Genomic DNA, 21,383 nt, shown 5'->3' on the forward strand with positions numbered 1-21,383 from the left:
TTTAAACGGATTTATTTTATAAATAATATATAATAATATTCATTATTATTATTATTACCGTAGACATTGTTCACTCCATACCCTGTTTAAAATTTCCCCATTAAGATAGATATTTCCCACTCTCTCTCCCGTAATCTGCCCTTCGTTGTCCCTGCAGCCATAATATATGTACAAAATGACACTTTAATAGACTCTCATCAGCAGCACTTGGCTTTAAGAACATGTCGCATAAAAATCCAATTAATTTTTATATCAGGCTCGTGTCAGTTTTTGCAGCATCCTAGTGTTTGGGTCAGCCAGGAGCAGCGCGCAGGACACACGCAATTAGTCAACAAATTTAACACAGTTCATTGAGCAAATTTCGACATGGCAACCTAATGGCATAATTTGCCATGAACTGAATTGGAAAGTGTGCAAAAGACTCTCTCTCTATCTCTTTCCCTCTGTCTCGCTCAGCGTTCTTTCTCTCTCCTTTTCTTCATTTATATTCTGCGCCATCTCTCTTCGCATATTGCCTCCGTTGGTCAATTCAAGTAATTGTTATAGGCATCTGACATGAGGATGACAATTACAAGCTGCTTTACGCAGCTGAAGATTAATGATAAGAAATGCATTTATAAAGGCATGAAATTTCATATAAAAACTCAGCTTCATGATGTGTTGATTATGATAGCACAGCCAAGAGCTTACACACTCTCTCTCTCTCGCTCTCTCTATCTCCCTCTCTCTCTCTCTCTCTCTCTCACGGCGTACTCTCTTATTCATGAGCTTTTTAAATTTTTGCTCTTTTGCATATTTACCTTGTTATTTTATTACGCGGCGGATATGAGCAGAGCAAAAATAAAATAAAATATAAAATAAAAAAAAACAGAAAGACAGGAAAGTGGAAGCTGCCGCATAAACAGCGCGAAAACATTGTCACAGCATGAAGTCAAATGTTTTTTATATGCAAAAATATTTCATTTCCTACAGCGACAAAATGAAACGAAATGTTAAATAATAATAAAAAAAAAAAGAAATATCCACATCAAGTGCGACAAAGTAAATTCCTTGTAAACAACAAAAAAAAAAAAATTACAAAAAGAATATCGGGATCCGTGAACAAGAAATGCAAATAAAAAACTGCAATAAAAATCTGTTTAACATGAAGTGAGGGGACGCACAAAAATGTACCCGGCAGAGTCAGTCAGTCGCTTTGTGCTCGCTTCTTGCCATACACTTTACAACTTATGAGGGCTAATAAAATTCTTCACTCGCCATATCCTTGACAATTCACAAAAAGTGCGTCAAGGTGCGAGCAATGATAAAGACAGCAACAGCAGCGGGGTTAGTCGTTGGGCAGGAGGTGGGAAGGTGGGAAGGTCGCCTTATGGACAGCATAAAATGCGATTTCATTTGAGTTTTCTTTTTTTCTTCTTTAACACAAAGCGCACAAAATGAAACACTTACTTGTATCTGCTTTGTGCAATTTCTGTGATAATTTCGCAATAGATTATGTCCGTTCGCTCGCACAAAAGCCAGAGTCTATAAAGTCTTCAATTTGCATTCTGAGTGTGAGGTTGGGAAGAGTTCTGCGATTATTTGTTTATTCGTTGTCAAGTTTTTCAGTTGAGGATTGGCAGCAGCATGAACCTTCGAGAAATGTAAGGCAACTGAAGTCCAACTGGGATTACAAGATTCCAAAAGTTCAGCTGAAAAGAAAAATAAATATATATAAATTATATTCAAAGCATAAGTTGATTACAGTTTTATTACATTATCTAATTATGAGTCAGGGAATTAAAGAGCAATGAAATACCTACAAATAACCTTTTAATAGATAACTTGATTTACAATAATGTTTTAAAACATAAAATGCTAGTTTTTTTTTAAAGAATTTTAGCTGACATGCAACTATTTTCTCATAGAGAGAAAGACCAGCTGAGATTACATAAAAATTTCGACTTAAGCTTAGCTTTAACAATGTACAAATTAGTACATTTATGTCTGCAACTTTGGGTTTGCCAGTTGCATGTAAAGATGCATATAAAAATGAGTTAACTAACGGGAGACTTCAAGGGACGGTACGTCGCGTTGTTATTGTTTCCAAACTTAGACTAAAAAATACAATCTTTATCAATCTAAGCAATGCCTGCAGAGACGCCGTCGCTGCTCCAGAGCCGCCGTCGCTGCTGCAGAGCCGCTGCCGCCGCTCTCGCAAAAGTGCAGCGTTAGCGCCTCGTGTGCGGTGTCGGATGACCGTCGCGGCCGGCGACATAGTTGCGACATATCCGTCGCCACATGACTCTGGTCATTGGCTTCCCCAGAACGCTGGGTCAGCACATACCAATAGTCAGTGGTTAACTTACACATATAAAGCATAAATTAAATTGATTGCATATTATTAATAGTTCTAACATTTGGCGATTTAGTGCTCCAGTCCATAAGCTTGCGTTATTTTAAATAATTCGTGGTTTTCTGTAGAGAATAAATTTACAAACTTAGTCAATAAAAAACTTAATCTTATTTCGCAGAAATAAAAATATTGAAATATTATCTACATCCCCATATTATACACCATCCCTTTTCTTTGCGTTGATTGGGATGCCTTCCCTTGACAAAAAACCGTGTCAATTACATATTTTACATTTTGAACATTGAATATTTTTTCTAAAACAAAGATCACTGGGGCAGCCTTACAGGAAAATCCAGTATTAAAATAAATGTATATATCTGGGCAATGTCAACCACTTGGCGACTCTTTCCGCAGCTGCTCCTTGTGCTGATTCTATTTGAACTGCAGACAACGGAGGCGATATGGTTTCCCTGGTACTTTCATCGCTATGGTTTCGAGGCGCACAGCCGTCCTGGTGCACCTACAAAAGTATTGCCCTCAGCTAAGCCGGAGAGCAAGTCGAGTAAAGACGGATCCGCTACGTGTCCGCCTGGCTATCAGCTGAAGGAAACGACTGCGGCAACATGTCCGCCAGGCTATCAGCTGAAGAGCAAGAGCGGTGCAGTTCTATCCGTGAATCGTCTGTGCGATGATAATCCCGTGGTGATGCAGCTGGCACGCCTTTATGTGGTTAGTCCGGAGCGTATTGTGTTGTTGCTGGCACAGCCGATGCTGATGGAGTCCTGTGAGGAGATATCCGACGTGGTGGATCATATACGAGCCGCCACAAGCAACTGTTTCCTTTCCGATGACAACATCTATGGCAAGCTCGCCGAGGGTCTCAAGTACTACAAGGCGGAGGTCTGCGACGCCGACGCCGACAGCAGCAGCAGCAGCAATAGGAAGCGCTGCGCGAGCCTCAACGAGGCGCACAGCTGCTTAAAGGAGCTGCGCACGGACATGATCGAGTGCGAGGCGCCAGCGGATTGGTATGAGCAGCGTAATGCGACCAAGGTCTGTCAGACCTTTAACGATGTCCTCGACTGCTATTACACGAGGGGCGCCATGCTGTGCGGTCTCGAGGCGGCCCGGCATTTGCGTTCCTTTGCCGGCGATAGTATGAAACGCTCCATGATCCATGCCTGCGATGTGAACAGGCGTTTGCCACGTGTGATGGATCCTATGCCCGTGATTACTGCGGCTTCTACAAATTCTTTAAACGTTTTGTTAGCTTCTAGCTTTGTAAGTTTACATATAATATATATATTTATATAATTTATTTTGTATGCCAACACTCTGACCCGTGAGGGAGCCTAAAAATCATTTATCAAATGCACCCGACTACAAGCTTGGGGGAAGGCCTAATGCCAACTTAAGTGTTTTGCCATTGCGAGTAAATTTCAATAAATACCCAAGGGACTTAAACTGTCGACAAAATAAGCCAATTTACCTACATGGCCAACACGCGGTGCTCCAAGTGTGCGAGTGCTGTGTGTGTGCGTGTGTGAACCGCAGGACACAACTAGGATATATTCGGGTTTGCTACAAGCCAAAACTCATCAATTATGTTGACGCGGACTGCGAATACACGGCTGGTGTGTGGTTCCTGCTAATGACCCTTTCCTCCGGCTTCCCAATATGGCCAGAGTTGTCAGTCAGACATTACCTTTGAGCAGGCGAGCCAACAGATGGAAGTTTTCGTTATCCTAAAAATAAAATAAATGACATCGTGTTTTTATTTATAAACTAGAATTCGGCACAATTTAAATCAAGTTATATAAGGAAATAAAGGACTCTCATAGTTATCAAGGCCAGAATCAGAGGCAATTCTTAATCAATCTAACAAACTATCTGACTGAAAATCCAAGCAGGCTGCCTATATATGTTATAGAATATATTTGGCTGATTCACAATGGAATTTGCTAGAATATTATCGATGACAATCTGGCTGAGCAAAAAGTTGTGCAATTAAAAAATATATATCATTTTATTTTCATTCTTTACAAAATATATATTTAAGGCTTCGGCTTTTCGTAAATTGAGTGCCAGGCAAACAAAAGTTACCACCGTCGATTAATCCGCTCCTTCTCCGATGATGAAACCGTTGACAATGATGCTGAACGGGCATAAGTATATATATAAATAATTTACTAAATAATATACTCACAGAGTCATGCGATTGCACAGGTAGTTTTTCAAGTGTTCAGTGTTGTGGTTGATTATTCCACTCCTGTGACGAGTGTTACCGAACAAGCTACTATAAAAGCTATAGACAAATAAGTATATTTGTTAAATATATACACTTTTTGCTTACAGTGTTGTATAGTGTTACTACAGTCGATTCCAGTCCTCCGATGTTTGCAAATGATGCTGAAAGAGTAGCGTTAATGAGGATCGATATTATGTACACATGAATATGGATATACTTGGTGTTGCAATGTGTAACGCGATTGCACATGTGTTATTTCCATAGTCTAGTGTTGCATTGATCTCCGTTGGGTCTGTAGTATGTATTAAGTATCCGAGTGTAATAGTATATGGAGTTACGGTTATAAGTATGCTATGTTAATTGTATTTAGTCTCGATTTATTTTAGCCCATTTCGGATGTCTAGCTATCAGTTGCTGTTGAAGAAATGTATACATTAGTTTTCTGTCTTAATTGTTTTCTTTTTTTTTGTTAACTTACATTATGGTCCTTCGCAAACACTCGAGCTTTTGGTTTCTCTTAAAAAATATCACTTTTTTCTTAAACTAAAATCTGGAACGCGTGGAGTACCCCAGCTGTGAGTTTTACAATTATTTTTGTGTGTTTTTTGTTTTCTAAAAAATTTGTGTTTTAGTTCTAAGCTCCTACTGCTATGAGTTGCTAAAGTGTACTGAACCTCTGTTGAGGGGCTCTGGCCAATGTGTTTTTCAATTTCCCAAATTCCAGGCCAACTTCGATATCCAAATTCCGATTAGAGAAGTGTTTTATCAATGTTATCAATTATAAATTGAGCTCAAAAGAGTAGTCCGGCACTTAATCCTGATGTGTAGGCTTCGCATTGCCGGCGTTTATCTGTAAAACAATTAAAAAATCACATTTTAAATGGAGAATATGAAAATAGATTGTTATTATATATGTTTAATTATTATGAAGGGGTTTGGCTACATTCCTTATAATTTGCATGGCGTTCAAAACTCAAAATATTACACCAAAAAAATTAAGCAAATTTTTTTTAGTGCATGTTTAGGGCTTAAGTTGTACATAATTTAAATTGCTTTATTTTGTTAGATAGTGTCAATAAGTAAATTGGTTTCAATTGAAAAGCTCTGCCGTGGCTAATATGAAAATTGGTTTTGCCAATATGCGTATTAATTTAAATTATATTCACAATTGCAGCAATAAAAAGATGGTGCTAGAAACAGCTAACAAAAGTTATGAGTGCAATGCTCAAATTTAATGGCATAATTAAACAGACACACACAAACAATCGCACACCCACTCACAGCTGATAGCCGGGACTCTAAGCTCGTAAAGTGAACACAGAGACAAATATGCTAGGCACACGCATAGGAGACGTTGACAGGACGCTGTGGGTAAAGGGGTTGGCAACTGGCGCCCATTTAATGTCGCCAACGCAGTTATTGTTGTTGTTGTTGTTGCTGCTGTTGTTGTCTACTCCATTAAAAGCGGGCGCTGCTCGGTTCGGTGGCGCCAGCGAGACGTTCAAAATAAAAAGCAGGTTGTTCGCAAACAAAACACGGGCACATTTCAATGCTTTTTACCTGTTACCTGTAAATACACAACGTAGCATTGGGGGCAAATAGACAGCCAGACAGAAGGCTGCTGTCGCCTAGCACAGATAAAATATCTTTTTGTTTTCTGCCACATAAAAATAAGTGCTCACAGAACAGACCCTGAACCGCACCCCAAGTACATTCAACATCTCTATTATTTTTTTCCCTCATCCCCGCAATTGATAATAAACACACGTTGGCCGAGAGGATGACCCCAAAAAACGGTTGCCATTTGGTCAGATGAATGTCGTTTGCCAGGGCAATGAGTGTGGCCTCCCTCTTCTAGCCTGTACGTGAGTGTCTGGGCGTATACGTAATATGATTTGCAAAAGCACTCGCTGTGTTTGCCGTGGGTCATATTTACGGTGCATTCATTGTTAATTTGCCATTGATGAATTGATGTTAAATAAATCAAATTCAAATTAATGCCAATTAAATTATTAACTCACTCTGTTGATGAGCACAAAATATTTACAGGCGAGCGCTTTTGAAATTAATTAAAGGATAGATGTGCGTATACGCAATGTATTTAATTAACTGAATGCTTAATAGGGCGGAAACTGAAACTTCAAAATAAATAAAGATTGTAATGATTATCTGCAGTTATAAACAGTTTCACAAAATGAAGTTTAAACAGAGTTTTCGAATCATAAAAAAAATAATTTAAAAAAATATAAATTATACCAAATTAAATATAAATTTCTAGATGACGCTTTTGAATTTGATCGATTTAACAACATTATTAACTCGTAATATATTTGCCACATTTACCACTAAATTTCCACACTTTATCTTAGCTTATGGCCAAGGGTTCTTTAGCAAAAGCAACCACACCTTATAATTTAACCATCAATTCAGTCACCGCATCACGAGCTAAACCTTTTCTCTTCTTGACATTCAAATGCCACAGCACGTAGTCGAACCCAAAATAAAAAGAAGGCAAAAAAGAAAAAAAAGAACAACAGAACTGAGCATATTTAATAAGTTGACAAAACATATTTCACACGCACAAATGCGTCAGCTTTTGGCTGGGATGTTGTTCGTGCAGCAGCTTCTTCCCCTTGAGTCTACATACATATGTCAAGCGTCATTATTAACAGATTTTGGGTGCGACACGCACATCGAACCAATCCTGGCAGATCCTTCTCATACAACCCCCTTAAAAGGCACGCCCAAACACCTTACAACATTTGCCTGTGGGTGGTGGCTTAACAAAACAAGCACAGCGTGCGAAAATGTTATTGACGTCTATTTCAATATTTATCAACACCCCAAAAGTATTATGCATGTAAAATATAAAAAAAAAAGAGGAGAAAGGAGAGAAAACACCAGCCCTGGTTGGGGTGGGGCTGATGTAACGGCATTTCGTTTATAATTCTCTGCCAGTTGAATGGAACGTGCCTGACTTTAAAGCCCTGGCAACTCAATGAACTCAGACGACAGCCGAAAGTCCATCGAATTCAATTTATCAACAACTCTAGAGCTCAGCCTGGGGTTACAGCATACGTGTGTGCGTGTGTGTGAGTGTGTGGGTTGTGCGTGTGTTGACTGATTTCGATCATTGCAATTTTTGGCCACTAAAGCATGCAAGTCCCATGAAATATGCATCATTTAGCATTTACGACAGCAGCCAAGGGACAAGCACTGCAACTGACAGCGGCAAGCGCCAGAGGATGGGGCTTAGGGCGGGGGTTGCAAATGAGGGGGCAAACTGCAACCACTGTTTATGGTTCCATCTGTCCGAACATAAATGCCACAACATTGGAGCTGACACTAATACTCAAAGCTTGGTTAGGCAACTAATAAGCGTGTTGCCGCGGTGCGGCCCCAGATCCATGGCCAATGGAAGGACGCACAGTTGTGCTAGTTGTGTCCTGTTGTGTACTGCGCGCCAGCCACAAAATGGGCAGCATCTTAAGTTGCAAAGAGACACCTCTTCCTCTGTCTCGCTCTCTCTGTCTCATGAAAAAAAGGCAAGCAAATTAAACCCATATCAAACTAAAAGCATTGAACAGTTATAAGCCAGGCTAGACAGCGTTCCAAATACCAGACGGTAGAACAAGACCAAGAAATAAAGGTAAAAATATATAATGACCCCCAAGCAAAAGTACAATGGGCTAAATATTGAAATTAGTTGATGAATGTTTGAAATATAATACGAATAAAATAAATGTCTCACAAAAGAGAAGATGGACTTTGTCTTATAAATATACTTTATATACATTTTGAAATAAATTTTTTAAATAAAAATAATGTTGGCTTATAAGAATATAGAACCAGATATCTGTACATACATATTTAAAACAATTTTTTATTAACTTTCAAATACAAATTTTCAGCTCAATTTTGAAAAATCGTTTTAACATAATTTTTGCTCTATTTTTCCAATATATTTGCCATGATGACCGAGCCAAAGCCTTTTACAAAATTTAAATCGTGGCACCTACACGAATCCACGTCTCAGACATGCAAAAAAACCAAACAGAAGAAATTTTCCCACACAAAAAGCACGCAAAATACGTAGAAGCCATATCAATGGCATATTTATGCTGCACGAGGGGCTGGCCCTAAGAGAGAGGGAGATGGAACCGAGTTCAATGCATTGATTATATAAAGATTACACATACGCCGTGTGTGCGTTCAGGCAAATTTTGGCTAGAAATTAAATTAAAGTTTGCTACGCTGGTCAGGGCCAAGTTCAATAAATTATTGATTATGCCAAAAGAGAGGCAGAGAGAGAGAGATAGAGAGAGAGAGAGAGAGAGAGAGAGAGAGGTTGAATTGGGGAGACGGAACGCGTCCAAGGCAAACTGAAAACTTTAATCAAATGAGGCGAAAGGCTGGCACAGGCCTAGGCGGGGTTGGGCGGCGTTGGGCGGGGTTGGGCGGCAGAGGCAGACAACCTTCGTTGCGGGCGACGCTTGTGGTTCAGTTGCTGGCGCTGCCGCTGCCATGGCACTTATTTAATTTATAATCAAATCAAAAAGCAGGCAAAGCCAAGTCAATAAAAGTCAGGCCAAAGTGCGAGCACAAAAACTTGAGGCATTTCTGATTATTGGACATTCAAATTGCCTCAAGCATGAATTATGTGCGGGCCCAGCTAGGAGGAAATTTGTGCTCCTTGTTGTTTTTGTTGTTGTTTTTGTTGTTGTTTGTTCTATTGAAATACTTGGAAATGAAAGTAAATAAGCGTAAAGATTCGCTTAGTGACTCTCAATTCGTATTCGTATTCGTGCATGCGAATGCGAGAATTGTTAAATGATAAGTAAATTTAACTTTTGTTTAGCTCTGAAGTTTGCCTCCTCCAAAAATATTCAATATGAGAAAATGTTGCGGTTGCGGATTTTAAATGAAAGATATTTTGCGTTTCCGTTGACCTAAATTAACAGTTGCGCCAATGCCAGAACAATGCGTGACTGTAAATTAGAAAATTCACAAAATGAAAACCAAAGCAGCGGAAAAGTTCATTGAAAAACATAAAAATTAAGCTCGTGCGGTAGCTTCTTTAATTTCAATATCTGTACAATACGAATAGTCTGTGTAGTTTAATAGACCAACTGGAAATTTGAAATTGTACTTTAAAGCCTTTGTTATGGCTGCAATTGTTTCTGGCCTTGGTGTACGCTCGCGCATAAAGATCGAAATTGATCCTATAATTAAAAGATATAAACTAAAAATTTGCAGGTAATAAGGATTTTCAAATAAACCCACTTGAATGCTGTCGACCTAATTTGGGCTGGCGATTCTCGAAGCAAAAATACTGTATTATGAAATTCTCATTATCAGTTTGCGCAAACTGTGCCCAATAGAAATTATTATCGAAGGCTCGTTTAATGCATTTATCCTGCAGATAATTTGGATGCACTGCATATTGAAACCAGTTGCCAGTAAACTGCGAAATTTGGAAACATATGCTTTCATATATGCAGTATATATTAATTAACACATATTTACCGATATTTCGGAATTCCCAACAGACTCAAGCTCCACAAACTTAGGGCATTGTCCCTTGAACATAATTCGTGTATAACTAGCTAGGCAAAGGGCTATCAACAGCTGAGAGAAAAGCAGGCAACTAAATAAAAGACAAATTTTGAATAGGTCAAATTTAGGAGTAGAAATACGAACCAGAAGCGTTTAAGCATGTTGTTTGGCAATTGACTTGTGAATATGTAACTATATTATTAGCTTGGCACATAAAAAGATTTTACACTGGTTTAGTTACGCTTTGTAAATTTATATTCTAACATTAGTCACGCCCAGCTGCAGCTGCTTTTAAATAAATATGAGTCGAATGGTAGCCAAGAGAATTAAATAATGCTTTAGTCACGGCTCGAACTTAGGAATCTGATTTACACGATGCTAAGTCCGATTTTGAACTAGTTTTCTTTAAAATTTCATTTGCTTTGGGTTCAGTTCTGCCTCGCTCTGAAAACTAATATAGTGCGAGGAAACTTAAATAAATTGTTGTTCCCGTCGGCTTGGTTCAGAGAGGTTTTTGTGATTATCAGGCGCCAAAATTAAATACTCGTACAGTCTCGTCTATTTACTGACCTAAACTAAGATGCCTCTTGAGACATGTTCATAGATTAAATAAAAAAACATTTCGAAAAAAATCAATAATTAACAATCTAAAAAGCTGCTAAAAACTAGGAGCACGTTCTGTGAAGCACTCATTAAAATGCATTCGGCTCAGAGCACCTCAAAGGCCAAATGTAAAGTGTGGCCAAAAGAGTCACTTGTTGCAGTTATCCAACTAAAGAGCAAAAGAGCAGGCAAGTGTTTTAGAGAGAGAGAAAGAGAGGGCGAGAGAGAGAGAGAGAAATACTGACAGATAGCTAGATGAGATGACACACAGTCAACACTCACTTAAGCCAAGTACTCGAGCTGCTCGCAGACGCGTCTTTTTCTATCCATCCTAATGATGTGCCACACAAGTTATTTAAGACATGGTTTTCCTTTTAATATTGTGCTCTATATTAAAACGAGCTGTCCCACTTTCAGACTGGCAGCAATATGTCAATGTCATTGCGCAAGAAATGTCAGCGACTTGCGGCTTGTGACTCGCGGCTGCAACTGCATTTGTTCAGTTTAACATAATAAAACACAAACAATGCAAGCAACAATAAATGCATAAAAATAATATATATAAAATGCATGTTTTATTTATGCCTGTGCCTGGCTGCATTTGCATGCATATGCGTGCTTGTGTGTGTATGTGTGTGTGTGAATTTGTAAAACAATTTTTATGCTCCAATTTCCAATCAAGACACGCACCAGAAATTCATTGCCACCTGAAGCATACAAAGTTGGACGCGACATTAATGTTGGCGCCACAACATTTTTATGCTGGAATTCTTGTGGTTTACGGTTGTTGAAAAAAAAACATTTGTTATTGTGAATATCGCATTACAATCATTACAATCATTTCAATGCTGTGTAAAAAATACTAGAGTATTTCGATAGCTGGTAGAATAAATCGTTGAAGAGATTTCCCAGTTAAATTTGCCTTTTTTTAAATAATGAAAGAGAATTTCAGAAACTAATCTATACATTATTCAGAAAAATAGTTTTGTAGATTCGGTTCAACAATATTTAAAAAGAGACTAGGCCTAGTCTAATTAAAAGAAATTCTATCTATTAAATTAATAGTTGAGAATAAATATGTTCCATATCATTATTTATTTTTTTTTTTAAATTTATTTATGCTTGCTTTTTTTATTTTTAATTTGCATGATTTTTAAAAACAATTAATCCTCCACAAAATTTGTATTTATGGTATTTCAGGGTTCATTAAAAATTTAAAATAGAATTATGAATTCCACGTGTTAAACACATTACCTTTAAGTAAATACCAAAAGATAAATATTTATCAAAATGAAAAGTGCAAAAATAAAAAGAACATTCTCAGCTGACACACTTTACTGACGACATTTTTCACTTTTCCTGTTGCCGCGTATGTTATCTGACTTGACTCGCGCCTCTCATACAAATTTAATTAAAGAATTTTCCAGTGTTTTTCCACGACAAATAAAAAAATAAATAAATAAAGAGGAAGAAAAAAAGAAAAAACAGCGAAAAAGAAGCGAAATCAAAAAGATTTATTTACCAAGTGCAAATTTATTTTCATTTCCCCCACTTAATGACTTTATGCAGGCGAAACCCGAACGCGTACGCGAACAGCTCAGCAGACAGAGTCGGAGACATAACATGTGTCGTTACCCCCTCTTTCCACCAAGGACGAAGGAACCAGTCCAATCCCTAGTGCAACTACTACTAAAGCCTGGGGCTGTCTCTTAAATAAAGGTGCAGGCTTCACTTTCATTCGTGCAGCCAAAACCAGCAGGCAGCAACTGCCTCTCACAACTTCTTGACTTGCTCAGTTACAGCACAACAACAACAACAACAACAACAATAAGAACAACAATAACAAAGTCAAGAACATCAAGCGGAACAAGATATATAATTTCCTTTTCTTTACATTATAGTTTTCCAAGTTTTCGTTAAATGCATTCAGCATCCTTCCCTCTCGCACAACTTGGCCAAGACAAGTTCGTATAAATATCTTTGCACGGCACACGTATCAGCCAAAGATACTTAAACTCCCATGTAATACGTGTAGTTTTCAGGCTCTCTCGAAACTTTGCCTGCTTTCCACTAGCCCAACATTTGGAAAATGCAATTTTCACCTACTGCATTGTCTTTCGTGCTGTGTAATTATTTCCCTTTTGCTTCAACGCAAAAACTGTTGTTGCTCGATTTTTGCCCGCTTTGCCAATTCGATTCTTGTGCTGCTTCTTATACCTTCCTTTGTTCTGCTTCTTCTTTTTTTTCTTCTTGCGGATTTTATTCTTTAATTAATTTGCTACGAGTCGGAAATGAAATAAAAGATGCAAGCGTGACATCAAACGATACTAGGGAACCTATTAGACGAGCAGCCATATAGGACTCTGGGATAACTAAAAACTGTTGCAATTTTTTGCTAAATGTACGGCTTTTTGTGGCAAAGCTTCAGGGTGGTATTAAAACTAGTTTAGTATACCCTGGACCCACTGAAAATGGACAAAGGGGTATACTTGTTATGTGCAAATGTATGTAGCAGACTGACGAAGTCATCTCTGACCCAATTAGGTGTATATATATTCTTGTTCAGGACGACGAACGAAGTCAATCAATCCGTGTCCGTCTGTCTGTTCGTCGAAGCGATATATAAGAGAAAGAGATATTAATAGACCTAAAGATAAAGATAGAGACTTGTAATTTGACATATATATCCTCGTTTACCAGAAGCAGAACGAGTGCGTCATTATTTTCGTCGACATCTCCTCCCATTTTCATTCATAGATAAATATTAAACTTGGACATCATTTTTTAAACATAACTCAAAAATCATATGAGCCATATTTGACAAACTAGGACTATGTATTACTGTATACACAAATAGGGAATTTTTCACTTCTTAAATAATTTCTATAGGATCGGACTGTAAGAGCCGAAGGTATATAATTTCCAATGCACTTTCCATAGTCTTTGGCTAGAGAAAGAAGAAACGCAGTCGCGATAAAAGATCATAACATTTGTCAAATTGAACAACATTTGATTAATAAAAACGTTTGTTTTTGTATAAATTAATATTATCCAAGACTCCTTTGTCTTACCCGGCGACACCCAGCCTGCTAGATTTTACATTTCGACCAATATCCCATTGAAGATAAAAAGAGATATTAACGGAAAACTTCATGTGATTATAAGTAACAACGCCAGAAAGAATGGTCTTCCATTAATTATAATTCTCTCTTCATTTTATCAACATTAAATAAAATCTTAAAACTTATTGAACAAATCAGAAAACCTTTTTATTTAGTTTTTTCTAGTCATATATTTAGTTAAGTCTGGATACTGCCAAATCGAGTTGCTTGGATCTAATATTAAGTTCTTCATATTTTCAAGACAGACTCAATATCAAGTAAGGGGTTGTTATCAACTACGCGTACCTCGATGCCATAACTATTGTGGCCGAGCACCTGGCTTGAAGTTTCATTCTTCTCAAGGGGTTAACAATATATATTTTATAAGCAGCAGCAGCTACTGCGAATAAGTAAACTCTCATCAGCTGCATCAGAAGATGCGTAAACATTTCACGTAATCGCTCAACACCTAATCAACATTCAGGCAAACCCTTCGAAAGCTGCCACTGACAACCACTTCGCACACACACACACACACACACACAATGCAACAAAGTTGGGAGTGTGCCACGCCCACAGCAGCCACAAAACTTGATGCAAAGGAAACGAACTGAACGTTTATCGCACTGAAGCTGAGTTTTTGGTAAGCAGATGAGAAGCTGAGCATATGAGCATAAAGGATATACGCTGTAAATTTTCATTTTTATGAAGTTGCACAAAGTACGAGAATGTGGTTACATTTTGGATTAAAATATTTGATGTTGTTGTTGTTACTGCTGCTGTTAGCTGCAGCAGCAGTTGCGGCAGTATGTGCCAAAGTAGTATAAGCCAACAAACGAGCCGAGCGAATGTCAAGCGAAGAAAGCGAAAAGTGCTTTTGCCTTCATATTATGCATAGCAAAAAGTTCTTTAAAATGGGCTAAAATATATAAAAATAACAGCAGGTGCTCAGATATATTTCAAGGCCAATAATGGCAGCAACTTAGTGCAGAGATAGTGCGGGAGAGCGACAGAGAAGAGTAGAGAGAATGTGAGATTTAGTTAGTTATCTTGCAGCAGAGTGCTTATTTATAATGTAATAAACTTCACAAAATTCTACATAAAGATACAATAAAAATCTTAAGCATTAATAAACATTATAAACATAAAATTTTTTATCAATAAAATTTGCTTTAAGGACAAACGACTGCATTTTATATTTAAATTCTTTAATTGAGTAAATTTGCAAATAATAAGTTTAAATTAATAATTCAGTCATTGGTGAAGAATTAAAAGATTTTTATTATAAAAGTATGCCCCATTGAGTTGAATTTATATATATTCTTGATCGTCCTAAATAGTTCAGTCGGAAAAGTCAATTCTTCTGTATCTGTCTATCTTTTGCGAACTAGTCTCTCAGCTTAAAAATTATCCTTATGCTAAAATTATCCTTTTACATAGTTGCGCCTTTTCAGAGCACATAAGATTTGGCAAAATATAAAACAAGACAGTTTCCTATAAACACTTACATTTTTAGTATATTAAAAGTGTTTAAATAAAAATGTTTGTACTTTTACCCACTATATCACATAGCCGCACTTAAATTTATTTATATATTTGTTTTGAATATTTAATGATCGGTTTCTCTGTGCATATGCAGCCCATCTAACATGTTCACAGAGATTTTCAATCTTCTCAACTATTCTTTTCTTTTGGAATAGAACGTAATTTTGCAAAAGTGGTTAATAAATTCTGAGTTTTTAGAGTAACACAACATCTGAATGCTGAAACTATTTATAGGTAAATTAATGTACAAGGGAATATAATGTTATCTTTGGTGTAGCATTTTTTTTTAAGTTGACCAATTCATCCGTAAACTATAATAGCACAATTTTAGCACCTAGTAGGAACCCAAATTCATACCACACAATTTTGTACAGTCTAAAAACTCAACTCAACCAGCAGACATTCCAATTTCATTGTCAATCAGTGCCTAGAGAGTCTGTGTCTGCCAACAGATGCTATTGCCATGTGTGCAGCCCTCTTCAAGCCCCTCCCCCCCCCTCACCCTCACCCACCATCACCCCCTCGCCAGTCATGCACAGAAGCATCCGCAACCACAAGAATTCTCTAGTCTCCACGCATGTTAACCTCAAATACGCTGCGTTTTCTTAACGCAGCTGCGGCAAGGGCGCCCTGGCGGCATGCGGAGCGTTCCATGGTTGATTTATTTAACATGTCACGACATCAGCGAACTCTTTCCAAAAGCCACGCCCGCCTCATCCGCCCACCAATGACTGCAAATGCGACACGTTTGTGTGTTTTCGTGCGTGTAATAAATTTTTTATACGAGCAAAATACCAAAAAAATAAAGAAGAAAATAATGCTAAATTCTTAATCGACACCTGTCAATAAAGCACTTTTTTTCCTACATTTATTTTCTCAACCGATTTTCGATGGATGGCACGACTACCTACTGAGTGTTTGGGTCTGGCACTCTTTTTAATATGCCTGCCATGTGCGGCGGCTGAAGCGCTTAATACACAATACTTTGCATACATGCAAGGGTTGTGGGGGGTTTCGGGGGTTGCGGGGCGTTTCGATTGGGAGATGCCACAATGGATGCAGGCCAGGCACTTCTGATTAATATCTGGTTGTATTGACAGCTGAGATTTGGCACACCCCCCATTGAGTTAATAAAATGTCGAGTGACATGTTTGAGTCCTTGGAACGTGCATGAAATTCTTAAATGCGCGGGGAGGAAAATCAGAGAAATGAGCAAAGCCAAAGGACTTTCATAACATTTCATTGCGTGCGTACGTGTGTGTGTGTGTGTGTGTATGGACCCTTGAATTATTGTCAGGTTTTTATTAAATGCGCGGCGTTGTTTGCTACCCAACAACAACAACAACAACAACAACTACAACAACAACAAGCAGTGCGCAGGCATAACTCATACGCCATGGAGAACGCAGCAACCGCAAGAACTAGCACTCGACCCCCAGCTTGACCCACCTAAGCGTAAGCTGAACGGGGGCTAAAGCGACGACTGCCCAACAAACAAAGTCTAATGACAGAGATTTATGCTGTAATTGCATTTACTCGTACAACGTACCAGGTACCCGGTACTCAGAGAGCCCGAGCTTAAGCCTTATGCAAAACAACGACGAGTGTATGCGCTTACCAAAGGATTAGACAGGATAAGTGGAAAGGGAACTGTAAACAAATAGCGAAGAATTACAAAAACAAGACTATGTACAAGCACTTGCACTTGGATATAAAAATGTAAGATACAATATTAAATTGGACATAAAGTCCTAGTTCTAATGTAATATAATGATATATTTAAAATATTAATATCATTAATATATTTATATTCTTCACTTTATTATGTGGACTTGGGCTAGAATAAAAACTCTTCAGTTGCCTAAATTTAAGGCTCATTAAAACAATATTTTTGAACAAATCATAATTAAGATAACAACTGGCAATTTTTATCAATTTTTAATTGTTAATTTAATTATTTAGTTTATTTGATTACTTAGATATATAATTTCTCAGAATTCCGCATAGCTTCCAAGAGATTATTTATACTCTTCATTTTGTTTAGGGTATTTGGGTAAAAGAAATGCGGCATAAATAAGCAGTAAAACCAATTATAAGTTTTGTTTTGCTGCCTGCAATTGCACATTGCACATTGCACGTTGACATCCGGCAAATGGCCGGGCACAAAGTTTAATGAAATTGAAAATAAATGAGAAAAACATTTTACACACCTCTTGCGATCCGCTCTCGGAAACAGAATTTTCTACAGCGCTTCAGCATTTTAATTGCACGCGGGGCCAAGTTAGGCGTAAGTCGAGGGAAGTTGGGGAAGGGGATGAGCTCAAAGCAAGTGGCATTCGCAATTCTCATCAGTTGCAACAGCAGCAACAGCAGCAGCCAAACAAATGGACAAATTAGCATGTAACCACCTCCCTCAATCCCTCAATGCCTCAATGGCTCAACGTCTAAGCTTACACGTGCGCACTTGACTTGGACTTCATTGCACTCACGCAGCACGTGGAGCATACTTGTGGAGTTTATGGGTCAAGTGTTTATTACGCCCACGGGCGTGGCCCGAGCACACTGCTAAATTGTAGCACATTGTTCCGGCTGCAACGAGGCAACGAGCCAGCCAAAGTGTTTGTTTACTTATGTAATTGTGACGCCTCATGTGCTCCACACACACACACGCTCTCCGCGCTTGCCCCACAATGAGCCGGACTAAAAGTAGGCAAACATTTATTTTTTGATGTTGCTTACCAACTGCATGTCCTGAACTAGCTGCGACAGCTGCGAGTTGAATTTAATTGAAAGCTAATTGAGCTGAAATGCGAGTCTTTCAATGGTGCCATCGCAGGGCAATCAATCTATCAATCTATCAATCTATCAGTGCATCACTTGGTTCATTTGACCAAAATTATTGAATGCTGTAGCTTCATTTGGCATGCGACTAATTGAGTGCAGCCAAGCGGAGTCTGCATGGCAATTTTCTCTACCAGTCTCACATTCTCTTACTCACAGTCTCTCTATTTCTCTCCCTCTGTCTCACTCTCTCGCTCTTTTTACCTTTCATTTTAAGCAAGGCCTTTTAATTGCAGTTAATTGAACCAAATTGTTGTTTGCCATATAAGCAGGAAATTGTTGCCAAATATCATCTGCATCTGTCTCTATTTCTCACTTATAAGTGTCTCTGTTAGAGTTGAGCGTGTCTCGTGTTACTTTTGCGTGACCAAGCACGACTGCGTTTCTATTGAAAAATTGTACCTATGCGTAATCGAGTTTAGCACAATAATGCGATTAAACGATTCGGAAAGATGAACACAAAATTTACATTACACGATTATCACGAATTATGATAATAATTATTATAATTAGCAGCACTAAAAGCACGACTCAATCCACTTCAACACGATTTGAATTGACTAAGCACGTATCAACACGACTTAATACATTCCACAGCACGACTTAATGCGATGAAACAGGATTAAGCATGACCTAATACGACGTATTCCAACTGTATCCGTCGCAACACAACTTAAAACTAAACTCAACATAGCAAAACACGCATCGACACGGCCTAATACATTCGACAACAGGCTTAAACTCGTCCTAACAGGACATATACCCGTCGGACTGTACTGTGTCCGTTCCAACACGACTCAAAACACGACTTAACATGGCAAAACACGCATCGACACGAAGTAATATATTTGACAACACGATTTATCCTCACTCAACAAGTCTCAACACGGCTCAAAACATAACTTTGTACAATTAAACATAATGAACACGACTTATCCCTACTCAGTCCGTTTGAACACGACCCAAAACACGACTCAACACGACTTATGAACATGACTTAGCACTGCTCAACTAAACTCGGGACAGATCAAAACATCACTATATCACGACTTATCGTGCATATCGTTTCTTATCGGGCACACCATCTTTTAATTTCGTGATTCGTATTCGGCTTAGTCTGCTCATCTCTAATTCGTTTATCTCTGCGTGTGGCTGCATAAGAAAAATATTTTGTAATGAATTGATGGCTCACAAATAGCTTGAACTGTAATTGAAATTTGCGTCTGTGACAGCAAACAAGCATCAGCATCTGACCATGAAGTTAATTGATAGTTGAATTCGACAAAATAAGAGAATCAGGGAAAGTTGGACAAATTAGTTTGTGCATTGCCAGACAAACAATATTTACAGCTGATAAGTATTGGCAAAAGTAATTAAGCTGCCTGCTGAACAAAGCATATTCATAGTTAAATATGCCGCAATCTCCTCTAGATACATTTGTATCTCTCTTCTCTCTCTTATCATATAATGCATAAGTATTTCGCTTATAAACGTCGCATAATTCCAGTTAATACACTAAGGAGCCACTTGTTTAATCGTTTACAACAAATCCCATTTAAGCTTTTATTTCATTATGTATTAACACTTGGCGCGCGCTCATTTCGAATAAATTACGCCATAAACACAATTAACTAATTAATTAACGGCATGATTAACGGTGAATGGCCAAAAGCCTGCAAAAGCGACATCAATTTTTAACGCATTTCTGCGCTTTTGCCACAGCTTTCAAATTGATAATTTAACTGTGTCGACTTTCAAGTTCAAGCAGCCATGAAATGACTGACGCTCCGAGCCCTGCGTCCTGCGTCCTGCATCCTGTCGCCTGTTTAAGCCGGCGAACCGAATAAATAGAAATTTCTGTTGACACAGGTATAAACAGGACTAGGAGCGTGGCTTGGGTGAGTGTGATCGACTGGCAGATAGCCTATACAAGAAGCAAATATACCAAAATTTATTGGTGTATAGATATTAATTATTAATGCATATAAAAGCCAATCCCAAAATAACAGTACACTTATGTCTGTAGTTTATCTGCAATCATATCGAACTATTAATTAATAAGTGACAATGATTTTACATCCCGCAGCAGATAGAAATGCCATAATATAATTCTATACAATATATTTCAGAGAAGTTTTCACACAAATATTTAATTCATAACAAAATTAAAATACCATCTGCTAGGGTATACAAAGCTATTCTCTATATTTCTCTCTCGCTCCCTCTCAAAAGTTTCGTATGTAATCGAAATCCAGTTCCATTGGAAATGAATTTTATTTTATTTAAAAAGCTCCACACCAAAAACAATACATTATACTTTTTAATAAATATACCTTCACCGACGAAGCATAAATAAAATACTGACTGGCTTGTAAACATTTTATAAACGCATTTTACAAGCAGGGAATTTAATTATTTATTTAATTATTAGCAACGATTTAATACACACGCGCAGACCGAAGCACACCGCAGACGCACACTGACTAAATTAGGCATTGGGCATGCGCCTACGCTGTGTCGGCATTCGCACTAATGCAATCAAAGCTTAAAGTAGACAACAAATAAAGTTACCCCCTTTCCCCTCGCCTTACACTCACCTTCCACAACTCTGGAAGTGCAGCCTGTACGCCCTCCACAATGTCCACTCTCTGAATAAAAGCTCTTTGTCAGCGCGCTGATCTGTGCAATTCCACAGACGACACACACAATCACATTTTTTGAGATTTACAAAAAAATCAATATATTTTATGATGCGCACTTTTCGCAGAAGCTTAGTGATGTTTTATATATTTTAGCTGGACTTACGCGGTGCCGTCCAGCCCAGTTTTTCTGCTTGATCTTTTATTTGTGTTTTATCTATTTTTTGTATGAACGAACAATGAGCATAAGCCTTGCCTCTTGCAAATATTTTATGCATGTTTACTGAAGCTTGTAAGCGCAACTCATTCAGCAACTAATGACAATAATTTGGCAAACTCTTGTCGCTGTTTGGTGTCCAATAAAATAAATATACTTTGGCAATTGCCACTTTAGTCATTGAAACGACTCATTTGAACTTTGAAATTGACTTTGTCTTCTCTCTACTTGGCCCATTGGCAGGGGCCAGGATTAGGCCAAGTTTGCATCCGGCCTTTACTCTGCGTAGTTGACAGCC

At 38.1% G+C, this 21,383-nt stretch overlaps 2 protein-coding genes and 1 long non-coding RNA gene across 7 annotated transcripts; 1 reads left to right on the forward strand and 2 right to left on the reverse strand.

Annotated features, from left to right (window-relative positions):
• Nucleotides 1-2,654: 2,654 nt before the first annotated feature.
• On the forward strand, nucleotides 2,655-3,653 carry LOC135431145 (uncharacterized). The gene has a single exon (XM_064686097.1). The coding sequence runs from the start codon at nucleotides 2,720-2,722 to the stop codon at nucleotides 3,647-3,649; it is 930 nt and encodes a 309-aa protein (XP_064542167.1). The 5' UTR covers nucleotides 2,655-2,719; the 3' UTR covers nucleotides 3,650-3,653.
• A 189-nt stretch (nucleotides 3,654-3,842) lies between these two features.
• LOC135431146 (uncharacterized) lies at nucleotides 3,843-20,953 on the reverse strand. 4 transcript variants are annotated; one of them, XR_010436738.1, is made up of 6 exons: nucleotides 20,827-20,953; nucleotides 5,062-5,433; nucleotides 4,801-4,997; nucleotides 4,689-4,744; nucleotides 4,542-4,640; nucleotides 3,843-4,080 (listed from the first exon to the last, which is right to left on the reverse strand). It is a non-coding gene; the product is annotated as an uncharacterized LOC135431146 (long non-coding RNA). The 4 variants fall into 4 exon arrangements; XR_010436737.1 differs by having other exon boundaries at nucleotides 3,845-4,080; nucleotides 4,542-4,631; nucleotides 20,827-20,950; XR_010436736.1 differs by lacking the exon at nucleotides 3,843-4,080 and adding an exon at nucleotides 4,343-4,490 and having other exon boundaries at nucleotides 20,827-20,946.
• LOC135431124 (uncharacterized) lies at nucleotides 9,619-10,391 on the reverse strand. Of its 2 annotated transcripts, none has more exons than XM_064686071.1 (4): nucleotides 10,284-10,391; nucleotides 10,110-10,230; nucleotides 9,867-10,047; nucleotides 9,619-9,805 (listed from the first exon to the last, which is right to left on the reverse strand). In XM_064686071.1, exons 1-4 carry the CDS (start codon nucleotides 10,298-10,300, stop codon nucleotides 9,639-9,641), a joined length of 486 nt encoding a protein of 161 aa, XP_064542141.1. In that variant the 5' UTR covers nucleotides 10,301-10,391; the 3' UTR covers nucleotides 9,619-9,638. The 2 variants fall into 2 exon arrangements, with proteins under 2 accessions (XP_064542141.1, XP_064542142.1); XM_064686072.1 differs by having other exon boundaries at nucleotides 9,639-9,825.
• Nucleotides 20,954-21,383: the final 430 nt, after the last annotated feature.

Source organism: Drosophila montana, unplaced genomic scaffold (assembly GCF_035044405.1).
Source record: "Drosophila montana isolate Dmon_TW-CO22-7 unplaced genomic scaffold, ASM3504440v1 contig_312_1, whole genome shotgun sequence".
Lineage (NCBI taxonomy): Eukaryota > Metazoa > Arthropoda > Insecta > Diptera > Drosophilidae > Drosophila > Drosophila montana.

Coding starts and splice junctions, on each gene's coding strand:
- LOC135431124 (XM_064686071.1), bottom strand. Junction 10,048..10,109: donor TTGGGAATTCCGAAATATCG/GTAAATATGTGT, acceptor CAAATTTCGCAG/TTTACTGGCAACTGGTTTCA. Junction 9,806..9,866: donor ATTAGGTCGACAGCATTCAA/GTGGGTTTATTT, acceptor TTTTAATTATAG/GATCAATTTCGATCTTTATG.
- LOC135431145 (XM_064686097.1), top strand. CDS start 2,720: ATGTCAACCACTTGGCGACTCTTTCCGCAGCTGCTCCTTGTGCTGATT.